This window comes from Sander lucioperca, chromosome 13, assembly GCF_008315115.2.
Source record: "Sander lucioperca isolate FBNREF2018 chromosome 13, SLUC_FBN_1.2, whole genome shotgun sequence".
In the NCBI taxonomy this organism is placed as follows: Eukaryota; Metazoa; Chordata; class Actinopteri; order Perciformes; family Percidae; genus Sander; species Sander lucioperca.
In genome coordinates this window covers 14,034,053-14,058,124 of record NC_050185.1, presented here as the reverse complement: position 1 = coordinate 14,058,124, position 24,072 = coordinate 14,034,053, and the positions used below count along the sequence as shown (strand labels likewise).

The following is a 24,072-nucleotide window of genomic DNA, read 5'->3' as shown; positions in this document are numbered from 1 at the left end:
ATTTGATGATAATGAAAGGTCTGTATGGTCACACTGCAACGTGCTGGCTGGATGAAGACATATCAAACAGACATATCCACAGTTATAAGCTCACAAATAAAGAATTCACCCTGCTAACAGCAAACATTAACCATGTGTGATTGTCAGAAATATATACAGGTATGGTGTTTCTCCACAGATCCTATGAAAGCAATTAGCTCAACATTTTGGAAAATATACTTCTTATTCGAGTTGTAAGAGAAGATAGATACCACTCATGAAGCTTAGCGAAAGTTCAATCAGGAAGACTTCCTTTATTCACTCACTCATTCTCATCTCTCTCCGGCTTCTCTTCTCTTTGGGCGCTCACTCAAAGTAGCTCAACCAGGTCTTGCCATGATCTCTCACTTAGCCAATCATATCCTTGCTGTCAAACTTTAAAATCTGTTTCCCTTTCTACTGCTGTCAGTTGTCATTTCACAGATTTATCCCATACCTTCACCTCCAGTCTTCATCATATCAGTGCCCAGTCCAGCTCCACATTCCAGCATCCAGGTCTTCAGCAACTCTCTTCACCACCACCGTCAGTGTCTAGACCCCAGGGGGGAATATCCTGAACTAATCACGGCATCACTACCCCCCCTTATATACCAAGACACCATAGGGTCTAATTGTCAAAGACTGTTCTCAAGATCTTTTTATAATGCACTTGAATGATTGTTCACTCTTAGTAAAGTCTCTCCTGATTGAAATGTCTGTCTGTGAAATATTGGTCTACAGCCTGAAGCCAGTCAGCTTTGCACAAACACTAGAAACAGGAAACAAAATGCACCTATCAGCACCTCTACAGCTTACTGATTAAGCTGATATATGTTGTCCAATGTCTCGCTTTGCCAGGCCTTCCACTACAGCGCTGCGGAGGAAGATCTGGCTAGTCCACACAGCATTCCGGAATGGGGGAAAAATGTGCTCTGGTTTATTAGCATTTCTTTAAACCAATCACAATCGTCTTGGGCGGCACTAAGTGCTGCAAGGAGCCACAGTGCCACTGCAAAATAGCCTCGGGAAGGAACTTGTTTTGGTGGAACATGTGTACATTTAAAAGTTGTTTTAGACGTGCAACAGAAAACACAGATTGGACAGATAGTCTAGCTAGCTGTCTCGATTTACCCTGCAGAGATCTGAGGAGCAGTTAACCATTGTCCTCATAAATCGACCGGAGTTTAAAATTCCAACACAAAGAAAGTGTAAGGTAATGGACATCCGGCCAAAAAGAAGGACATACGGTGGAACAGAGCAATCCTGGAAGTGGAAGGTGATATATATAGACTAAATGCTAACCAACAGCTGCCATGTTCTCACATCAAGCAGCCCTAAACAGAATTATCATTTTGGGAAATACGCTTATTTGCTTTTCTGGCATGGAGACTCTCAAGTCTGTATGGTAAATATGAGGCTACAAAAAGCAATTGGTTAGTCTATCAATATATGGACTAATCAAATTACACATAACTTGTTAAAGAATAATTATGCAGTCCATTTGTATTTATATTTAGGCCACATAGTCAGGCCCTTCTGAAGGCATGTTTTTGGTACAGATTAACCACTGCATATTTTGGTGGTCATAGGTGATAACTTCAAAAGTGCTCTCACATAAGAGGTTTCAACAAAAGTCTGCACTCTGGCCTATACGAAGCCATTGCACCCACAAGCCACTGCACTCTCCAAACGGAAATCAGCACCGACTTGCAACAGATTGAAGTTTTCAACAGTCCCATAAAAAACATGCATATTAATTTATCGTTACTCAACATGTAAATCAGGCTTGATTTATACATTGTTACATCGTCGTCTGAGCTTAGTCTTGCTCATCAGCTGTAACATTGTCACAGGCTCCTCACAGCGACTGTAATCTTGGCCCGCACACCTCCAGAGACTGCAATCAGTAACATGCTGTGGCATCATTAACAAGTGACATGCGTAAAGATTTGCTGTCAGTATCATTAGAGTAGAATTTGTGATAGTTGCTTAAGGAATCTCATATTAACTTCTTGGTTGTGGAACCATGCAGCACAATAACTTACCTGTAAGTCAGTTAAATTATGGCTGTAGTTAGCGATATTGCATATTATTTTAGTGAAACAGTCCAGAACTACTTTTACATTTTTGGGGAAATCTTTAATCACTTTTGGCAACTTTAAATCAAATATGCACAACTACAAATGCTTTGTCTTTGTATAGATAATATGTTTTATCATATAATCAGTTATTAAACAAGGCAGGTTTCCATCACATTTAATAGCTAATCCTTTCCTGAGTCTTTTGAGTTCCTATATGATGCAACAATAGAAACAGTATGAGTAGTACCTTTCCCAACTCATAGTGCTACACCTGCTTTCACAAATCAATATTCCATATCACAGAGTGCGTACACTTAACATGTTAAAAATAAAAGTGAAATTATAATATAATCACGTATCACAGAGTAGAACTGTGTTGGCTCCAAATTTAAATAAAAACTGGTCACTTCAGTAGTCCCCTCACCATGGTACTTTTATTTGCTGATACCTGTAAATAAGTGGCATTTATTTACAGGAATATGATGACATTTAAATCTGGTTTTGGTGCTTCTTTTGTTTGTGCAGGTTAATTACACAATGTGTGTCTGAGAGAGGGCATTTTCTTTGATTAGGCTATCTCATGTGAAAGTAGCTTTGCAGTTATTTACTAATGTATCTACATCCTAGCAGGACCAAGAGTAGGGTTTTTCTGCCCATCAGTTCAGCAGCTGTGGGATGCTGTTACGTGAAGAACAACAGGACCTTAATAATTGGTGGTTTCATTTTTGCATCCTTGGCAACATAGTTTCTATTCCTTCCCTTGAACTGCATATTTCAAAGAAGAACCATAGAATAAGAGTTCAATCTATATAGTTTGCAGTTCAGATTACAGACTATGACAAATGTCTTAGATGAAATAATATATTTTGACTTCTCTGTGGTTAGTTTCATTCTTATACACTTTAAATGTTCTTATTGATTGGAGGGCTAGCATATGGCAGTACATTATATTATGGGCCCAATAAAAAAATAACTCTAGATCTAAATTGTCAGTTTGGGAGAACTGTTCTTAGCCACTAGACGTCTACATTCAGAGGTCACAGATAGCTCAGAGGTTTGGGGTGGGGGCCAGTGGTGTAGGACTGGAGTCATTAGCCCAGTTCAATGTAAAGTTGGCCCTGCTGTGAGCGGAGGGCTCAGATACAGAGAAAGAGTCCAATATAAGATGTTGGGATACCGAGCCAAAAAAGGTTGGTGTAAGATCACAGGAATAACAAGGTCACTGTATTTATTTTTATAGTTTGTTTGCAAAAACACACAGAGATAGAACAGGATGGAAACATTACCTAATATTCTGAGCTTAGCAGCAAACATCAGAGCTAATCCCACTGGCAGACCAATGCAGTAGTAACACACCAGGTACTCTTCGGTTTTCTTAAACACAACAGCTCAATAAACAAGACAAGAACATTAGTTCTATTCTGTAATAACGTACCAGAAGTGCATCAAAGAATTGTAAAAATGTGTAGACTGTGAGGTTCTCTGAGACAATCTCCACAATTTTTCTGCAAACAGTAGAAAACAGTAGAAGAAAATTATCACAAACAGAGTTGCCTTTATAGGATGCAGGAATAAACGTGGGTTGGTTTAAAACTCACTCATCAGAGGTAAATATGTAGCCAAGCACGGACTTACAGCCAGCGATGACAATACCCTGGAACACAGCAAGCACTCCTGTAGCAAAGATATTAGGTAAGGGATAATACCTGACAAGTTATGTGTAATGCAAGATTTGCGTCCAGATTCACAAAATATCAAACACATTAAAGTTTTATGGTTCTCACATGTATTTATCTTTGTGTGTGTGTGTGTGTGTGTGTGTGTGTGTGTGTGTGTGTGTGTGTGTGTGCGCGTGCGCACAGCATCAGAATACCATAACCAGCAGTATATGTCATTAGAAATTGGTATGCCGGTGAGAAATGGTATTTCACAGTAGAACATAAGTGACATATTGTTTATGAGTAGGCCTACCAGAAACCGGAAGAACTGCAGCAGGCAGCATACGTTACCAAAAACCGACAGTGACATACCACTCAGAATCAACATATGCCACCAGAACAAGAGTTAAGTAGAGTAGTGTGTTTCCCTTAGGAGTTGGTAAAGACAGAGAGCAGAGTTCAAAGAGAGTGAATATTGGATTTACATTTGCAAGGTGGACACAAGCATGACTCCAAATGAATAATAGCAACAACTTACAGGTCTACATCCTTCAAAAAAGTTACGGAAGTTAATGTCTTCGCTCCCAGGACTTTTTCCAAATGTCCCTAAAGTCCGTTACTAAACTGGGGAGAAGGGTGTATAAGTATGATGCTGCTCCCTCAACTTGGAATCAGTTACAAAACCACTTTAATCTTCAGGAGCTAGTTTCATTGCACACATTCAAAGCCATTCTAAATTACTTGGATGCCAGCACATCTGGTTTTGAATGTTAAAGAATGTTTTTGATATCTTATACATCTGTAATCTGTCTTGTGTCTCCATTTTATGTTGTTATATGCTTAATGTTGGAAACCATGTTAATTGTGTTGCTGCAAGAAGTAGTAGCAATAAGTAGTCTTATTCCTGGTTAATCAAAGATTAAATAAAAAATACGTTTGCCGTATTAACTTAACACCTGATACGTCAATGTTGTGTTCACTAATTGTTTTTGCTACCCCGAAGTGTCTAAAAAAAACAATTATTTCATGTGAAGTGCAGTCACGGCAGGTTTTGTTTTTACCTTTGTTTTCTTTGAATTTGCTCAACGAGTCACTCTGGCATTGAGTAATGATGCTCATTAACTATGCCCTTGTAGCCAAACTGCACCAATCACATCACTGAGGCGAACTAAACAGATGACGACAGTTTAATCTACCAGTTAGCTCCGCTGGTAGCTAAGCGTATGGGGCTCTGGATACGTCACCCCGTATATTGTTGTGATTGGTCGTAGTGTTATCCAATTGCGTGCAGTGAGATTTTCAAATGCATGCTTGGTGTCATCCCTCGAGTTGGGCCATTTTCATAACTCAATGCCAGACCCTTAATCTTTCGGATTTGGGTCTGGATTTCCAGGCTAGGACCGCCACTGGGTGGTTTTTAGATTGGAGAGAAGGGGTAGTGTAGGTTTCTTGTGGCCTCCGGCACATGTGAGAGGGTTGAGGGGAACGAGGTTGCAGATAAAGCTGTTAGGGTGAGATTAGGAAGAGATAGGGTGGAGGTGGAGGAGCCTTTTGGTAAACTGGAGTGCCGAAGTTTCATTAATGAAAGACTGAACCAGCAGTGGCAGCGGGAGTGGAGTAAAGACACCAGAGGGAGGAAGCTGTTTGACATCCAACATCCAATAAAATCCAGGAATACAATGAGCCTGCCTAGTATGGATCAGATTAAGTTGGTTGGGACATTGTGGGCTGGCAAGTGGGCTGTTTCTGGTGGGGAAACACAGAGATGGCAAATGTCTATACTGTGGGTTTCTGGAGTCTGTCAAGCACGTCATTATACACTGTCCAAGATACGCTGAGGAAAGGAGACTAATATTCATGGCTCTAAACGAGTTGGGAATTGACATTTTTTCCTTAAAAACTTAGATGGATGATGGTCCTAATCAAAAAGAAAGAGCATTGGGACTAATTCATTTCGTGAAAACCATGGACCTATATTGTAAAATATAGGTCCAAGAGGAGCTTAAATGTAAGCTAGATTGTCCTCATCACCAGTGGGAGGCAGCAATGCACTATCAGTGCCTAGTCTTAGGTAGAGGGAAGCTCTGCTGATACAAACACATGCTTATGAAAGATTTGACTTGTTTAATTGTACAAAGAGAAGGTAAGAGCAGTGCTGATATAAACATGTGCTTTATCAATTTTTTGGGACATGCTATTGGAGAAGCCTTGCTGCTCAAACGCATGCTTTGTCAATTTTTTTTTGTTCAAGTAGATTCTGTTGTTTTGCTCCAGTTTTCTTTTGTTAGTTTCAAGTTTTGTATTTTTCTGATTTAAACATGCTGGCACCCTACAAATAAATCTGCACTGTTGGAATTCAAGAAGTCTGCCTGCCTATTTTTTGACGCTCTGTCTACGCTACACAACAGTCGGGCAGGCAAGATGCTTCGCTGCTGAGACACTCCCGGTGTGGCATGGTGCGTGGCGAAGGACAGAACAAAACCGCTGCGCAGCCGGAAGGCAGCACAGACGCGCCTGGTGGAAAATCCGGATAAGGTAGGAAAGTACACTCATCCAGGCAAGCACAGGTCTCATTCTCACGTTAAATGAATCACACAGGGAGAGGAGACCAATAACATTAATATTACAAGCTAGGTTAGCCTTTAGTAGCTGTGTTTCTTTGTTATACAAGCCCAGGCTAGCTAAGCATTGTAACACTGCTCATTAAGCTAAATATGTAAATTTTACATGAGATATTTAGTCAATCTTACACTTACAGTCAAAACACAAGAACATGATTAAAGGTCAGTAAGAAATAAGATATATGTTACAGTACAAAAGGTAAATCAAGACAAGAATGGAAAAAATCAAAAGCTATCTGTGGAAGACCATATGTTCCTTAATGCACACATGGTCACTTAGTGAGGGATTTAGAATGTGTCTTGTAGTCCTAGTTGAGCACTTCAGGCTGAGCAGGTTAAAAATTGACCTTTGTAACAAGACCTTTGTTCATCCTGCCAGTCTTAGACTCATCGGATATTGCTTCCAGCTTTTTGTGGATTTGCTCAGCAGTGCAGCACTGAGACATTTTTCTCTTTTCTCTTCTCAATTCAAATCCAACAGCCCATGTCAGGCTGTAGTTTTACAAAATGAACACCCAGGTCTGAGTGGACTATGAATTCAACACTTATCTCCCTAAGAGATCTAAATTCTGCCACTAGATGTCTACATTCAGAGGTCAAAGATAGCTCAGAGGTTTGGGGTCGGGGCCAGTGGTGTAGGTGTAGGACTGGAGTCATTAGCCCGGTTCAATGTAAAGTTGGCCCTGCTGTGAGCGGAGGGCTCCGGTACAGGGAAAGCAATGTGGAAAGCGACACCTATGGCCAAAATCAGAACTGAAACCAAGAAGATGAGTCCCCGGCGCAAGATCAGCTCAGAAACAGAGAGCAGCGCTTGAGTTTTGGTGCTTGAAGTCTTTTTTCTCTGCTCAGCATCACCCTCAGCTCCTTTTGTATTTGTGTTGTTGGCCTCAGCCTCATGACCGGCTTTCACCTCCTGATCCTGGGTGTTGACTGGACTGTAGCCATCTGCTTTAGGGGCTTTTTCTGTGTCCAGCTGGGCCTTCAGGGTGCACAGATGCTGCTGTTAATCAATATGTGAGCAGCTCAAGTATATTTACAAAAAACAAAGAAGGGAGAATACCTTGCTTAACTACACACCACATACTATACATATGCACTTACTGTATCTGGGCAGTCAGAGATGTCAGGCACTATCTCTTCATTAATCACTGTACTAATAGGGCGCTTTGGTATCAACACCACTTTCTTTCCAGCTCGCAGGACAGCCTGAAAACATATTAGAGTTTATGAGAGACGTAAACATTATTTTTATTTATGTAAAAAGAAAATACAAAAAGTGAAACAAAACAAAGATTTAACATGCTGCCAAGTTAATTTGGTATAGGGAAATGCTGCAAGGATGTCAGCATTTATTGATGAGACTGCCTCATGATGAAGCTCCATTACAACAAAAATATTTAATTTGCTAATCCCAATTCCTGGCCTCAATCCTATTTGGAAAGCTTTAAATACCATGCATGGTTTAGAGATAGATAAGAACATCCTACCTTGTGTGTGATTTTCTTCCAGTTGAGTTTGTAGATTAGAAAGAGGAAGAAACCCGTCTCTAAGAAAGCACATATTAAGAGACCCAGCCACAAGCCTAACCAGAGGAACACAAATATGCATGCATTAAAGAAAGATCTACAGTGTATTCACTTCATACATACTCATAAGAAAACTGTTTAAGGAAAGTTAAGAAAAATGTTATACTTGACATTTATGACAAAGAGAAATTAATATTTTGACCTGTGCTATAAGAAAAATCACCAAGGTCATCCTGAGGGGGACATGAGTGTGTGTATCAAATGTCATGGCAATCCATCAGTCCACACATATCAATGACTATCTGTATTGCCTTTCCCAAAACCTAGCCTTGTGTGGCTAAAAAAAAAGGTTGTGTGTGTGCGTGTGTGCGTGTGTGTGCGTGTGTGTGTGTGTGTGTGTGTGTGTGTGTGTGTGTGTGTGTGTGTGTGTGTGTGTGTGTGTGTGTGTGTGTGTGTAGGAAAGCGGAAGGTGTGGGACATCCGGCCTAAAAAGAGGGACATCCGCTACATTATGGGTAATGTAGGCACCCGGTTTTGACAAAATGTGTGGAATAAAAAAGATGATATTTCTGGTTCTGCTGCATTGATGTTGGGTCTTTTTTATAGTGAGTCCAATATAAAACTGTAATGCTGGGATCCCAAGACAAAAAAGGTTGGTGTAAGATCACAGGAATGACAGGATCACTGTATTTATCTTTAGTCCTAGCTTGTTTGCAAAAACATACACAGATAGAACAGGATGGATAAATTACCTAATATTCTGAGCTTAGCAGCAAACATCAGAGCTATTCCCACTGGCAGACCAATGCAGTAGTAACACACCAAGTTGGACAAGGCAGCAATTTTCTGCATCCCAGATCCTACAAGAATCCCTGAGCAGACACACTGAAAACACACCAATTTAAACACATAAAAAAGAGACTGAACAACACAAGCAGACAGCTCTGTACTGTTTACTGTTTACAGCTCAATGCAAAACAAGACAAAAAATAGTTTTGTTGTGTAATAACGTACCAGAAGTGCATCAAAGAATTGTAAAAATGTGTAGACTGTGAGGTTCTCTGAGACAATCTCCACAATTTTTCTGCAGATAGTGGAAGTAAAAAAAGATGATCACAAACAGAGTTGCCTTTACAGGGTGCAGGAATAAACTTGTGTTGGTCTAAAACTCACTCATCAGAGGTAAATATGTAGCCAAGCACGGATTTACAGCCAGCGATGACAATACCCTGGAACACAGCAAGCACTCCTGTAGCAAAGATATTAGGTAAGGGATAATACCTGACAAGTTATGTGTTCCATGACTGTAATGCATGATTATCGTCCAGATTCACAAAATATTAAACACAATAAAGTTGCATGGCTCTAACATGTATTTATCTTTGTGTGTGTGTGTGTGTGTGTGTGTGTGTGCGCGCACCTGCATGCACGCTAACACAAACTCCAAGCTCTTTAGATAAGCCTTGGTGTTGCTGTCCTTACCAAGAGTTTAATACACTGATTACACATATGTTAGAGTTGTCCGGTTATACTGTAAAGGAGTTAATAAACCTGCCAACCAGTCAGGATCAAGAATTCTCAGTGGGCACGGTTTAGATTACATCAATTATGTTTGTGTTTACAGGTATATGCGTATGTGTCTTCATACCTGACAGCACAAGGGCCACTTTGCAGGTTAGTATGGCCCTGGTAGTATTCCCAGCCCCCAGCGCATTCCCAACACGCACACAGGCAGCTGCATGGACACCTAGAGGGAACTACAAGGACCCAATGTTACTTTTTGGTGTCAGTTACAATGAGTTACACACCTTTGGGAAACATGTTTATTCACTTTCTTTTTCAGACCTTAATGAAAAGATTAAAGGGGTGATTGAATGCAAAACCGATTTTACCTTGTCATAGTTGAATAATGACAGTTTAGTGGGTAACTAGGACATACATAGAACCTCAAAATCCCATTGACACCTCTTTCCTCTGCAAATCTCACAATTTGAAACTGCCTCTGAAAACGAGCAAATGTCAACGAGCCTGAGGCTCCTCCTCATTTGGTTCTAGTCTCTATCTTTGTCACGCCCCAACATTTACATAGGCTACACCACTGACCTGAGGTCAGCTTAGTCTTCTGAATAGGTCGCGCAGATCTCAGAAATTATATACATTGTTCATCTGCTATTTTACCACTAAATTCACTTCTGAGACTTTTTTATGCGAGAAATCAACTATGTAGAGGTCAAATATGGGCCGTTTTATGAAAATTGATGTCTAATTGCAAATTTTGTCCGACTGTGTGTCGGAGTTCAGTGGCCGGTGCTGCCTGTGTTGCTGCCTCGCCGCCCGGCCTGCCTTCCTTCACAGACCCCGGCCTGCTGTGAGGTAGATGGAGCTCCGTCACGGCTGCCAGCCCACGGCACTCCATACCCACGCAAAGTCACCGTTTTTTGGGTTAATGGACTACCAAATGCCGCTGCCCTGACAGAGCTCCAGGGCCTGCAGCTCCCCTCTTCCTGCTAAATGGCCGCTGTGTGTGAGTGAGAGTGTGGTCAGCGAGCTTGTTACGCCAGCAATCTCTTACCGCAGGTTCCAGTTAATCTCATAATGTGTGTTATTATAATGTGTTGAGTTATTTAAACAAACGATCGGGGAAATAAACGCCTCTTGTCCGCGAGTCTCATTGATAGAGCCTGCGGCTGGATGGAGCTCTATCAATGAGAGCTAGCTGGCCTCCTCTTAGAATTCCTCTGAAATTCACAAAAATGCATTAAATTGAAATCGGACACCATTGTTAGCTTTATAAGACCTTGAGGTAGATGTTATATAAGTGGTGTGACGAAATTCAAACTGTAAATATAGCTACTCTAGTTATGCTGGCAGCTGGCAGCCAGCCAGCCCCGAGTATTCCAGTAGTCCAGTGCCCAGGGAAACGGTGACTTTCACTGGGTATGGAGGTTGCCGCTTTCTCGTCAGACTGTGTGGAGCTCCTAGCTAAAGTCCGACACGTCTTACCAAATTTGCAATTAGCCATCAATTTTCGTAAAACGGCCCATATTTTACATTACATTACATTTTTTTTTTTTTTTTATTTTTTTTTTTTATACCTTTATTTAACCAGGAGGTCCCATTGAGATTCAGAATCTCTTTTACAAGAGAGACCTGGCCAAGGTAGCAGCCAAATCACACAAGTGCATACATAACAAACACCAAATTACATTTTCACGATAAAAGAAATACAAAAAGTTAAAAATAAAAATATAAAAACACAATGAGACTCTTAAGAAAAACAAGAACATGTCTCCATCACAACACTCTTTACAGTAGTTTTAAACATTACAACAACAACATTACATGTCATTTAGCTGACGCTTTTATCCAAAGCGACTTACAATTGCTATATATGTCAGAGGTCACACGCCTCTGGAGCAACTAGGGGTTAAGTGCCTTGCTCAGGGGCACATTGGTTGATGTATTGCAGTGGGAATCTAACCCGGGTCTCCCACACCAAAGGCATGTGTCATATCCACTGCGCCATCACCACCCATATTTGAGCTTTATATAGTTGATTTCTCACTTAAAAAAGTCTCAGAAGTGAATTTAATAACGAAATAGCCCGACAAACAACGTATAACTTTGCAGTGTCTGAAATATGAGACCTGCTGTCTCATCTCCAATGTGTTTCTATGGGGTTCGCTCAAACCAATCAGCGCACAGCTCATCTAAATATTCATGAGCATACCATATTTGGAAGAAAAGCTCTTGTTCGAAATAGAACCATATTCACAGGGTAGTTAAGGGCCTAATAAAATAGCATTCGGGCAATTTTCAGCCCAACCAATGTTACATACCCTATTAGGAGACTTTAAGGAACAGTGTAAAATACCCTATATAATCATTCTATCACCCCTTTAATATCACTGTAACCCTGTGTGTGTGTGTGTGTGTGTGTGTGTGTGTGTGTGTGTGTGTGTGTGTGTGTGTGTGTGTGTGTGTGTGGGCTTGTTTAACTATATTCATGGGGTCCAAAAACCGGGAGTCCAGTATACTTGAGGGGACCTGACAGCTTTGTGGGGCCAAAATGCTGGACCCCACAAGTTCAAAGGGGTGTTTGAGGGTTAAGACTTGGTTGTAGGATTAGGGATAGAATTAGGTTATGGTTAGGGTGAGGGTAAGGGTTAAGGTTAGGCATTCTTTCCAAAGTCCAAAACCAGAACCTCTAACATTCACTAATTATTTAGGCCTATCTAATTTGTTATCCATACACAAACAGAAATGTTTCCAGGACTTTTGTTTGTCTTTGACACAGACACATAGACACATAGACATAGATGGTTACAAGAAAAGTCACTGAGCCTGGTCGTTAGAGTACATAGCTCCCCATAAATTCACAAGTTGTAATGTTTTAATGTCCAACTGAAACAAGATACAACATGTTGATTTGTGAGCTCTAGAGGTGTTGGTACTCCTAGTTTTGAACTTTGGACGCAGCCAAGCTAGCTGTTTCACATGCTTTTAGTCCTAATGCTAATCTTAGCTCATCAACTCCTGGATATAGGTCCTTACTTAACATACAGACATGAGAGACAATCTTCTCATATAAGGTGAAGAAGCTCATTTCCAAAATGCTGAATTATTGTTAAATAAAGTTATGGACATAAATGTTCCAGTGAACACATTGGATTACATACCATATATGACAATGTCCCTAGTTCCAATAACACATGCTGGGCAGCAAGATCATCCTCTCCAAGTACACCTGAAATGATTAAGGTCACATTCAGACCTTTTTGCCCTACATCTTTTAACACTTTTTCAAGCTCCAGTCAAAGAGGCTTTAAAGAAAATACAAACAAAAGTAACACTGACCAGCAAGGAAACCTCCAATCTCCCAGATCCACCATTCAAAGCAGACCATGAATGTGCTGGGAATAGCCAGCTTCATATAGGAGCCCCACTCCTGCAGACACTCTGTGGACCAGCCTGTAGAAAGATTCACACAGAGGGGTTATACTCAATATAGCCTGAATACAGATTTAATCCACAATTTGCCTTTTGGTCCAGTACTGTAGCAGAAATGCTGATTTGGTCATTTAGTGTTTTATATTCACATTTGCGTGCATAACTCACCTTCCCATGTCTGCTGATGGAGCTTCTTCCATCGGATGTAGCCAAACAACAGCAGGCAGGTGGCTATCTGAGAGAGGCTGTGAGCAATTGCTGATCCACTGCAAACACACATGATACATAATTTACATGTAAAATATTTTCATATTGGAATTATGCCTTGTTACGGTCAACATTGATTGTGATTCCATCCCGCTCTCTCTAGACAAAGACAGGGAAGGACTACACACTGAGGGGTCAAAGGAGGACAGCAACGAGAAAGTTACGCTGTGCGGGACACTCAAATGGTCTGAGAATAAACCTTGACCATTTAGCGTCCATGCTTGATATGGGAGGGGAGGGACAGACCTGACCTGACCACAGGGACCTGATTGGTTAAGTGGACTGCCTGTTGTATCAAATGTTTGTCCAGCTGGACCAGGATCAACAGAGCTCTTTCTTCTTTCCCTAGACTGCCTTCCTCTCTAAATAAAGTAAAAAATAAAATAAACATCAGTGTACTGCTGGCTCTGTTTTAACAAAAAAACAAATCATTCTTCTTAGATTAAAATACAAGCTCTCTGACATCCTGTCCTCTTATTTCCAAACTCCTGGCTATGCCCTCAGCCCTCTCAGTGAAGTGATCAGGGGAGAAAGAGAGATCTGCTCTAAATGCTATACAGTAGAGGCTTTGAGGTATAGTAAGTGATGTTAATCCAACACACTTTTTGTCAATTTCAGCAAATATCTCCTCACGGTCACCTAGCTCTCTAGTTTCTGTGTGCACTGAAAACAAATCTGGTACTAATACACAGCCCTGGCAGTATAAATGGAAAACAAACAGAAAGGAGCGCATGAGCCACAAAACACTATTCCAGCCAATCAGCAACAGTTGATGATAGGGTTGGAGGGGGGAGGCAGCATGTGAATGAGCCAGTAGGCCAGTAGTTATCTGTTTGTGAATCTGGGGGGTGAAGCTTCTGAAGGGGGGGGTTGTATTTGTTTGGCAGTTGAGTTCAAATATCAACAATCTTTGCACAGCATCACTTACTGCACCTTTAACTAGTACATTTTATTGGCCGTCACTTGAGACTTGATACTGTTTTTTTAGCAGCACAAAATCCATCAAACATGATGGACAAAACATGATCTTACAAAGGTAAGGAGAAGCAGCATGCACACTTACACCACACCCAACTCAAGGCTGAAGATTAAGACGTAGTTGGCCCCCAGGTTAAAAATGTTTGCTGCTGCTGCTGTGTACAACTGAGGTAGAATGATCCCCTGTCACACAAGAAAAGACATGCAATCCTTAATCAGCTATCCAATCTGTAGAGCTAATTTTCAAACTGCATGAATATTATGTATGCAGGTTCGAGATAAACAACAAATTTGGGAAAAAGAAAGCACTCCAGTAAAAAGACTATAGTAAGCCTAAACCATGCTAGCAGCTTGATTAAGCAGAGCGTTGCTTTGTGCTAAATGCTAATTTCAGCATGCTAACATGCTGAAAGTAGCAATGCACATGTTTAGCAATAATGTTTACCATGTTTACCAGTTAGCATATTGACATACTAACATTTGCTAATTAGCACTGAGCAAAGTAAAGTTGAGGATGATTAGATTTGCAGATTGACAGATTAGAATGTTGACCTGATGGTGGCGCTAGAGGAAAACTTTCCATCACTGGATCAACTTAGTTCTAACAAATCATCCTGAGGGGGACGCACCTGTTTTCTCTTATAAACTTACCTGGTTTTGTAGGTAGGCAACTTGCAGCATGTGCAGGAACATGGCCTGTAGCAGGAAGTGACAAAGGGGATTTTTGTTTTTTAAATCAAACTGGTGACCTCTCAGGATTCTCAAACACAACTTGGTAGCTGCTTTTCGCTGTCAATACCTCTGCAGGCCTATTTGTTCTATGCTACTCATTCATTTCTAAATGTTGATATGTTGTGTGTGAACAGGGTGAGCATGCATGGTAATAATCTGATGAAAACATATTAATGGAGGAATATTCCAATTACTTTAATCAATCTAACTGGATTATCTGTCAAATTAAGGAGGTAATGTGAGTAAGCACAACAGGATGGACAGTTGACATGTCTTGCTTTTAAATCACTGTGTCATGTTTACACTTTAGTTTGACTATAAGCATTGAAGATATCCGGACTGTAGGCATTTATTGTTTTCTAGATGTGTCAATTTGCATAGAAAAACCTATTATTGTTTTTATGGCCATTACTGTAAAGATGCAGCTACTCTTGCTTTTTCTTAATTACTTAGATTTTATGCACTGGAGAGGTGGGGGGAGAATTGGATGGAACAGGATTGTTTTCTACACAGACAATGACCTGGCTTCTAGCACTGTTGGAAAGAATTGTAAAGTAAATATTTCACCACAGAAAAAGACATTTTACCATGTGTCTGCTATTATTTTTAGTTCTTAAGATATTTCCTATTCGCTACCTCACATCCTTCAAGCGTCAAGCCATTTCAATTTCCTGTTTTTTAATACAGAGCCTATAGGATATCCTAATGTGCTAATTATGTAGCTCAAGTAACTGCAGAATATTGTATATTCAAAAACATTTAGTGATTGACAGTGAGTGTTTCAGTTCATGGCACTCACTGGAACAGCTGGTAGAAATGCTATCACGTACAGCTGGGCAATTCTGAAAGACAGGCAAATAGGGTAATATTAATGTAGTAGAGCAAACATACAATAATTCACTTTCTACTCAGACATGCCCCTCTTTTTGAAAGTCTATATGCAGTGCTTTAAATTCTCAAAATAGTAAAAAAAAATAATAATAATAAATGTAAAAAAAAACAGGAATCTAATCACTCCAGGTGTCTAAAGCTGCATATATTCACACATATACATAACATACATAAATGTACATACAACTCTGAACTTAAGCGCACTCTATACACACTTATCTGGAATAAAACAATACAATAGTTAATATAGACTTCAGTAACACCACTGATAAGAATAACAACCATGGCACTAAAGATAAAGATATGGGGTTTTTTTTTCAACCTAACAGTTAACAGGGCATCAGCATATTGTACACTCTGACACATACACACACACACACACACACACACACACACACACACACACACACACACACATATATATACAGTATAAGGTATTGATAAGTTTAAGAAACTGTGAATTTACCTTGCCACCTCATTCTCTTGGTACAAGATGAGCAGCAAGTTCTGAGTGTTGATGAGAAGACCCCAACAGGGCAGACATAAGAACAGCAGGATCAATGAGCTCCTTTGGAGAATTACTCCCACACGTTTCATGTTCTTACTGCCGAATGTCTGCAAGACACAAAAGAGAACGGAATCCGATTACATAGGTTCAAAATGTAGACCTTTCTGTATAAAACACACAATGGAAATTGTGAAATTATAATAGATAATGTGGTTTGCTCACCTGAGAAATTAGTGTGTCACAAGCCAAGACAAAGCCATAGCCTGTTGCAGTTGTGGTTATTGCAACGGTCTGAGGGGTGGAGCATCAAAAACAAGACAATCAGAGAACAAAAACTGTAGACTTTAGTTATAAAATGTTGCTGTTTAAATGTCTTTTACACATTGTCCTTTTTTGTTTATGTACATAACTCTGAGTAATATGTACATTCATTTGATTCAGCAACTAATGTGAAGGTGGTTTCTTAGTCTTTGAAACTATTTGATAGAAAAGGATGAAAAGCCATTTGCTGCAAGGGTGGAAAGCCCATGGCTGAAAAACAGGTAGACTTTATGGAGCAGAGCAACTCCATTAAAAATGTGTGTGGAAAAATTACTTCAGAAGGAGAGAGCAGCAAAGCCTACCGTGTATCAAGCAGAGTAGGGTTATTGGAATAATTAATCTACAGAGACATCCTGGCAGGAGGAAGTTGTAGGTTTGAGAAACCTAATAAGATTGACTAAGTGCAGTCTGTGATGTGCTGATATCTCCCTAAAATCTAAACCAAAAAGTAGGAAGGGATCCTGCCTGCCCCATATGATTTTATCCCAACATTTCAACTGGCTAATTCACTTCAGTGTCACTGTATCCTGCCTCAGCTCAGTCCATTATAATCTCACAGACATTTAGGAAGAAGCTATTTCTGTAGTCTCTTCAAAATCAAGGCCGCATATCGCACATACAATTGTCTAATACAAATGCGTTCAACTACAGTTAACATTCAATATACCTCTCACAAGACCCCCCCAATCTCCCCCGACACACATGCACACACAGAAGAGAACCTTCTGCACATCCTCCCCCTCATATCGCACATATATTCTACCCAGATATTGCACATTTTCCATTAGATCATGCTGTGATCAATAACTTATGTATTGCACAAATGTCATATATACAACACATTCACTATCAAATCAAAAATATTGCACCAATTGCACATCCTCTGCTAACCATAATACATTAGACTGATCATGGATCTCAACTCGCACAATGCTCAAAGATTGTTTAAAGAAGAGTATTGTCTGTGTTTCCCCCCTAAGATTATATCTAATCATCAGTCTTTTTAGGATTTCATGGCTGAATCCAGAGAGTTTGGCATTTTTCAATCAGACCAATTTGTCCATTAAATATCATTTTGCCTATAATGGGAAAGGGTTGATACACCCAGTCCCCCTGAGAATCAACACCCCAGTCCGCAGCTTGGTGCAAGTACCAGCCAATTTTAGCTCATTGCTTTTATTTGCAGGTCTGTAGTTCAGTGCCAACTATTTTCACAATTAACTAACTAACACACAATGCTCTCACAAATATATCCTATTTTCCCAATGCCAAATGGCAGGCAGTCAAAGTAGACTGGTGGTAAAAAGAGTTCAACATATAGCAAGCCAAAGAGAGACAGATATTTTGGCAGACCAAGATGGGGCTGGTGTTGTCCATGTGCATCAATCGTGTGTGATTAAATTAGTTGTCTTTTTGCACTACATGTTTCTGCTGCTGGTCTCAGGTCTTGCAAAAGAGAGAAAAATTACACACCTAAATTAAAAAAAAAAATTTTAAAATTTAAAAATAATGGAGAAAAATACGTCCAATGGATCTCCATGTTGCTTTTTTGGATGATGTGTGCGTTAGCAGCTGTTTGAGAACATAGTAGCCAAGGGCTTGGAAAGCCTATGCTATAGGGCATGATGCCATGTGATATCACCTCCTTAACACATGCTGGTCATGCAAACCAACAGGTGGCTGCCATGATTTTGTAAAGGTCTGATAAGATGAATACAAACAAATAGAATTTGCATAAATGGAAGCAACAATGATCTCGAGGATGACAATATCCCAAGACCTGAGGCTCAAGGTGTCCCTCAAGGTTCAAGGTTGAATTATGATGTGAATGGTTTAACGAGTATGAATCTTTTGTAAATCAGCTGCTATCGACCTCAAGAGTAACCAGATCTCAACCCAACTAAAACCTGTGGGAGATTTCGGACTGATGTGCTGCGCTGGTTTAATACCTCTGAATTGCCACCCCCCACATTTGTTCAGTGATTCAAACACGGTAGTTCTGGTGTTGTGTTCATTGACGGCTGTTTTTGCTAGTTGGAAAAACAGTCGACAAATCTGAGTTTAGTAATCAGGATAAGAATCAAATCTTCCTGCATAGCTAGCTGGCTACCTAGCTATTCACTTAAAAAAATGGCGTCAAAATGGTGACAAGCGTAGGATGAGAGCAATGCAGCTGTACACGTTCTTCTAAATCAACTTGCGGTAAACTAAGTTTATGTTTTTTCTTTTACTTTGTCACCCATCTGTATATTGAAACTAGGGAGATAATGTTACACTATTATTCTGGTTGTCTGGGGATATTTTAATTCCCTTACATGTTCCATTACATATTCCATTCAAACCCCAGGTAAAAAAGTAGTATACTTTAGTGTATTAGAAATATGAGTAAAGTACATGAAGTATAAAACAAGTATGCTTCTACTTGTTGTGCTTTATTTAAAGAGTATTTAATATGTACTTTTTAAAAGTATACTTCAAAATAGATGTAATAAGTTCAACTTCAGAGTCCAAAAAGTAAGTATACTAATTTAGCAGTAATCAAATTATTTTTTAAATGTACTTTTTGAAAGTGTACTTTGTTGTTAATGTATTTTAAATTGTATAGAAGTTTATTTTTGTATAGAAGTGTATTAAATTTGACATACTTAGAATGGCAATTCTGACCATCTCTTTACCTAGGCTACATAAGTTGCTATGAAGCCGCAAGATCTGAAAGTAGGCTATTTTTCCCATTAGAGTTTTACGTAACAACAGCGATATTAGGCTAGGTAGTAAGTTATTTTTTATTTAACACAAACGCACAGGTTTGTGGATAAATAAATGATATTACTAAAAGTATGGTTATGTTAGGGCCGTTGTTTCCATAAATTTCAATTTAATGTCTGAGAAATCACATTTTTTTGTTGTTTCCGTATGTCTAAAAACACCAACTACTAGCTACTAACCACAGTCAATGCTACTAACTGTAGGCCTACTCATGAGCCACTGTGACAACGCTCCACTGTTTAATGCAATGCACGATGGGAACGTGAAAGCCGTTACTTTGTCGCAATCCGCTTTTGGCTGAGAAGCTGTCACTTTGCCGCCGCCCGCCGGACAGACCAGTTGCTGCTAAGTAACGTTAAGTAACGATCTCGCCCTCCCGTTGTCCATTGTTTAGCTATCGCTAGCTGTTGAGGAGTCAGACAACTTCATGTTTCCGTATTTGTGTGTGGATTCAAGGGGATGTTGGTGAGTAGTGGGAAGCTATTTTTTAACTAGGTCGGCACCCTTTTTTCACCTGCTAACGTTAGCTAGCTACAGTTTAAAAGTTTTTTTTCAGTTGGGGTGGGGGGGCTGTTTGTGAGGATTCGAAGTTAATCAGTTTGACGTCAATAGACATTAATTTAGCCATCCGTTAGCTAGCTAGCTAAATTATTTTTCTCACTGGAGGGGCTTTTTGTGAGTAACGTTAGTCAAAAACGTTGTTTTAACAAGTTCGGCGGACATCAACGTTAGCCACCTGTTTGCTGGCTTAGCTAATGTCAGCTAAATTGCCTAAACCGTCGTTTTAACCAGTTCATAACCAGTTCAACTGTTTCAGTATTATTCTACTTGGGCGGCCCGCCCAAGTAGAATAATAGCTAACACCCGAGTCCGCAGCTCTACGCAGTGAGCTATCAATCACTGATTTATACAGCTATGCCTCCTCTCAAAGGCTCGTTTTTGTTATGTTTTGTTTCAGGTTTGTTACGAGTTCGCCAGAGTGGTGGGGAAAAGTCTGCAAGAGAATTTCTTTGAACTTGACCGTTTCTCTCCAAGGCTGATGGACCTCCTTTAGGAAAAAAGAAAGGCCTGCCCAGCGAGCTTTTGGCTGAACTTTACGTCAGACAAAGGTGGGTTTGACTAGCTACATTAGTCTACTACCTCTCTTTCCTCTCTCTGTTCATCGCTTTTCTTTTTATGTCTTTTCTTTCTTCTCTGCTCTATCCTTTTCTTCCCATCAAATCTCCCCTCCCTTCTTTTCTGTCCTCTCGTACATAAACATTGTGGGGAATTTCTGGAATTTATTTGATAAATACATGTGATTATCCTTAGCAAGATGTGTTTTACTCTTGTGTCCATTATCTTCCAGACCACTGAGCCAACACACATCAGGTGCCTATGTCTTCGGGGACTGCCTGTCATCTTGGCGGATGATTCTTCTGCCTTCTTCAAGACATGCTCTGTAAGTTAATCATTTTTTTTGTAAATGTTGCAGGTGCATGCTCATTTGTCTCATTTTAAGCCATTAATGAACAGTGCTACTAATTTTCAGAATGATTTGATCAGCAATCAGTGTCTCCTTAAGGGCCTCCGTTAAGTCTCTATTGCCAAACAAAGATAGCTTACCCACTTTCAGTCCCAGTTCTATTGAAAAGATTTAGAAAATTGCTCACCATAACTAAAGTTGTATGAATCCTTTTACATTGCCCACTTTGTTTTTTTACTTTACTGTCACCAGTTGGAAGTTGTGAAAATGTTCTCGGGTCTTTAACTGAAATGGGAGTTCTGAGTGCACATGTTAGATTCTGGTTGCTCAATTAATCAACTAACTTAATGTTAGTTTCAACCAGTGACAGTAAAGTTTACAAAAAGCAATTAAGGTGAAATGTACTGAGTCATATGATTCACAAAATTGTTGCATAGCAACAAAGTTTCTGGGAGCAGTTTTCTACATCTTTTCAGCACGACTGTGACTGAAAGTGGGTAAACTCCATATTTGGGACAAAGTGTTGCAATATACTGTACAGATCCAAATATGGCATTTGATTATCTAAACTGGTATCATCCTTTAGTATACTATCAGTGCAGTTTATATTGTACAACGCTTTTCATTATAAACAGTCACAGGCTCTTTTTGGTGTACAAAACACCATTGTCTAACTGGCATGTTTATGTTTTCTCCTTGTCACTACGTTTCTTTCACATTAGGATGTAACTGACAAGAACTCGTACAGTTAAACTCCAGTGGGAATTCTCTGCCTGGGTTGAGAAAATACCCAGCTCAACCCATTCAGTGTAGGGATCATCTTGGAAGGGTCTGTGGTAATGGATGAACTGGCCAACCTGCCTCAGGCCTTTTGTGTCCTTTTCGTTTGACACACACAGCCGTTTCGGGTTGATCTACGCCCTGCACCTGGACTACCCCATGTGCATGAAAAACACTTTCAACTTTACTCAGCAGGTAATGCTCAAACTGGGTAGAAGTGAGCTGGAAGCGTAAAACGGGGTTCAAAATGGCTTTACTACTGCTCCAGATTTGTTTGCCCCAGTTTGTAATGTTGGACTTTTGTGTTGTATATGGCTTGGGGTATATATACATGTGTCCTATGGTATTTGTACTGATTTTTGCGCAATATTCCATGACAGACAGGCTCTGATTACATTTAATTCAAATGAGTTGGATATTTTGTGTGTTACTTTTGTGTGAGTAATAAAGATCCTTTTCTGAAATGCAATTTGTAATCTGTTGTTGTAATGCACTTGAAATTAATTGTAATATAATATACTTGTAGTATAATAGCAACATTTATGCTTAAGTATAACAAAATGGGGGTAAAAGTACAGATGAAGTATACTTCAAACACAATTAATTTCTTGCTAACACTATAATAACATTGCACTGAAAGTATGTGTCTATGATGTTTAGGTTGTTATTGAACTTCACTTCAAATACATTATTGTCATAATGGGACACTTTAAAAGCACTAAATATAGTTAGGAAGTGCATTTGTAGATCACTTGAAATATTACAGAGGCATACTAAATTAACATAGTTTATAGTAACAAGTATGATAACAATATATACAAAATGTACTTAAACACAACTATAAGTTGAGCTGCAATGCCTTTTTAAGTGTATTTCCATTAGAATGGCGATATAATGCAATTGTACTATGTGTGCTTAATTCCTTATGAATCTAGATTTTCATTAGTGTATTTTAGTGCACTTGAAGTTTGAAAAAAGTTGTTCCATTTTAGCATACTATTTACACTTGAAGTGTAGTCAAATATATGTTAAGTTGAAGTTAATACATAATTGAATACACTTAACTATACTTGGATTTGACGAAAAAAGTACAAAATGTAGAAAATATACTTAGTACACTTTATTAAAGTATATTTTTAATAGATTTCTTTTTCACCTGGGACTATGTGTGTTTATTTAGCATTTTTTACATTGCTCCACTGTGTGATATGTCTAAAGGTACAGAAAATGAGCATCATCTCTCACACACATACACACACACACACACACACACAAATACTTATATTCTAATTGTGAGAGGAAATTACTGTCAGTAGGAGCAGCAGCAGCAGAAGTAGTACAGTAAATAGTTGGAGTATAGTTGTAGCAGTTGTAATATGCGGCAGGTAAAATCAATTAGTCTACAAAGGATTAAAAATGGTACCGCTGAGGCCAGTGCGTATCCAGCCAGTTCTGCATTGCCAATGTGACCACAGAATATGGTGCTAACAAAAGGCAGGAGAAAGTACAGAACCCGGGACAGCAGCTGTAGAAACAAAGAGAAAGATCTTACAGCCTATAATGCAGCAAACTATTGCTATTACTGTAACTGGGTTCAGACAGCTTATCAAAGTTAGAGAGCAGCAATGTGAAATTACCAAGCACAGACAGGTTTGCTCTAAGATACACTATAGGCACCATATTATTTTATTTGCATACGGTGTATATATTTCATAACTGGACATTGATTGCACTGTTCAATTGTGCTCTGTAACACTGCATGCACAACTGTATTTCTGCTACCAATAAATATAGGAAACAAAACGTATAACAGTCGTGGCATTTCATGAATAACATACTAACAGCCCCCCCCCCCCCTCCCAACACTTCAACTTTCCCCTACTCACCAGTGGGCCTGTGAGCCTTAAGACTTGGTAGAGTTCTTCTCTGTAGGCCAGTGGTAGCCAACGTCTCACACACGCACACCTAAACAGTTTGGAGCTGACAGCCGCCTCGTCTCCCTCAGTCCCTGCCGTCCTGGCAACAGAAACCCCAGCAACGGGCCCTGCACCCGATGAAGGGTGTGCAGGTTCCAGGGAACCCAGCTTCTCCATTCAAACACAGAAAAAGAAGAAAGAAGGGAAAGAGATTGGAGAAAGGCAAAACAAGGCAGACAAGGAGGGAGGGTAGTAGGGAGGGAGAGAAGGGGTGTAAGAGGGGCAGTCGGTCTATCTGGGTTTAGAAATACAACACATGCAATGCTTACACTAAAAGTTAGTAATTGAATAATCTGGTCTGAAGGGAGTTAAGTGAATGAATAAAGGAAAGAACACAGAGTGAGTGTAAAAGAACAAAAGTCATTGTGGATACAAGGGTCAAAGCAGGGCTGATGAATGCTTCTTGGTAGGGAGGGAGGGAGCATAGTGGGTCTGAGTATTTGTAGTGTATATGGGATGAGTAAGTGCTTTGTTTCATTAACATGTATTGATATGTGTGTGTGTGTGTGTGTGTGTGCGTGCGTGCGTGCGTGC

The 24,072-nt window shown here is 39.8% G+C and overlaps 1 protein-coding gene and 1 long non-coding RNA gene across 2 annotated transcripts; one reads left to right on the top strand and one right to left on the bottom strand.

The window, feature by feature from the left end:
• Positions 1–5,913: 5,913 nt before the first annotated feature.
• On the bottom strand, positions 5,914–23,916 carry slc47a1 (solute carrier family 47 member 1). Its single transcript, XM_031320294.2, has 17 exons — positions 23,449–23,916; positions 22,986–23,087; positions 16,453–16,521; positions 16,189–16,337; positions 15,631–15,673; positions 14,751–14,795; positions 14,185–14,282; positions 13,023–13,120; positions 12,762–12,875; positions 12,584–12,651; positions 9,553–9,661; positions 9,078–9,153; positions 8,919–8,988; positions 8,657–8,789; positions 7,866–7,960; positions 7,480–7,584; positions 5,914–7,357 (listed from the first exon to the last, which is right to left on the bottom strand). Exons 1-17 carry the CDS (start codon positions 23,653–23,655, stop codon positions 6,986–6,988), a joined length of 1,953 nt encoding a protein of 650 aa, XP_031176154.1. The 5' UTR covers positions 23,656–23,916; the 3' UTR covers positions 5,914–6,985.
• On the top strand, positions 20,291–22,031 carry LOC116064916. The gene is made up of 3 exons (XR_004108635.2): positions 20,291–20,426; positions 20,666–20,758; positions 21,505–22,031. It is a non-coding gene; the product is annotated as an uncharacterized LOC116064916 (long non-coding RNA).
• Positions 23,917–24,072: the final 156 nt, after the last annotated feature.

Bases quoted from the DNA above. Each gene is read 5' to 3' on its own strand.
- slc47a1 (XM_031320294.2), bottom strand. From the start codon at position 23,655: ATGGAGAAGCTGGGTTCCCTGGAACCTGCACACCCTTCATCGGGTGCA. The intron at 8,790-8,918 runs GTACGTTATTAC...GTGTGTTTTCAG, and splicing joins AATTCTTTGATGCACTTCTG to TGTGTCTGCTCAGGGATTCT. The intron at 7,358-7,479 runs GTAAGTGCATAT...TGCACCCTGAAG, and splicing joins TCTCTGACTGCCCAGATACA to GCCCAGCTGGACACAGAAAA.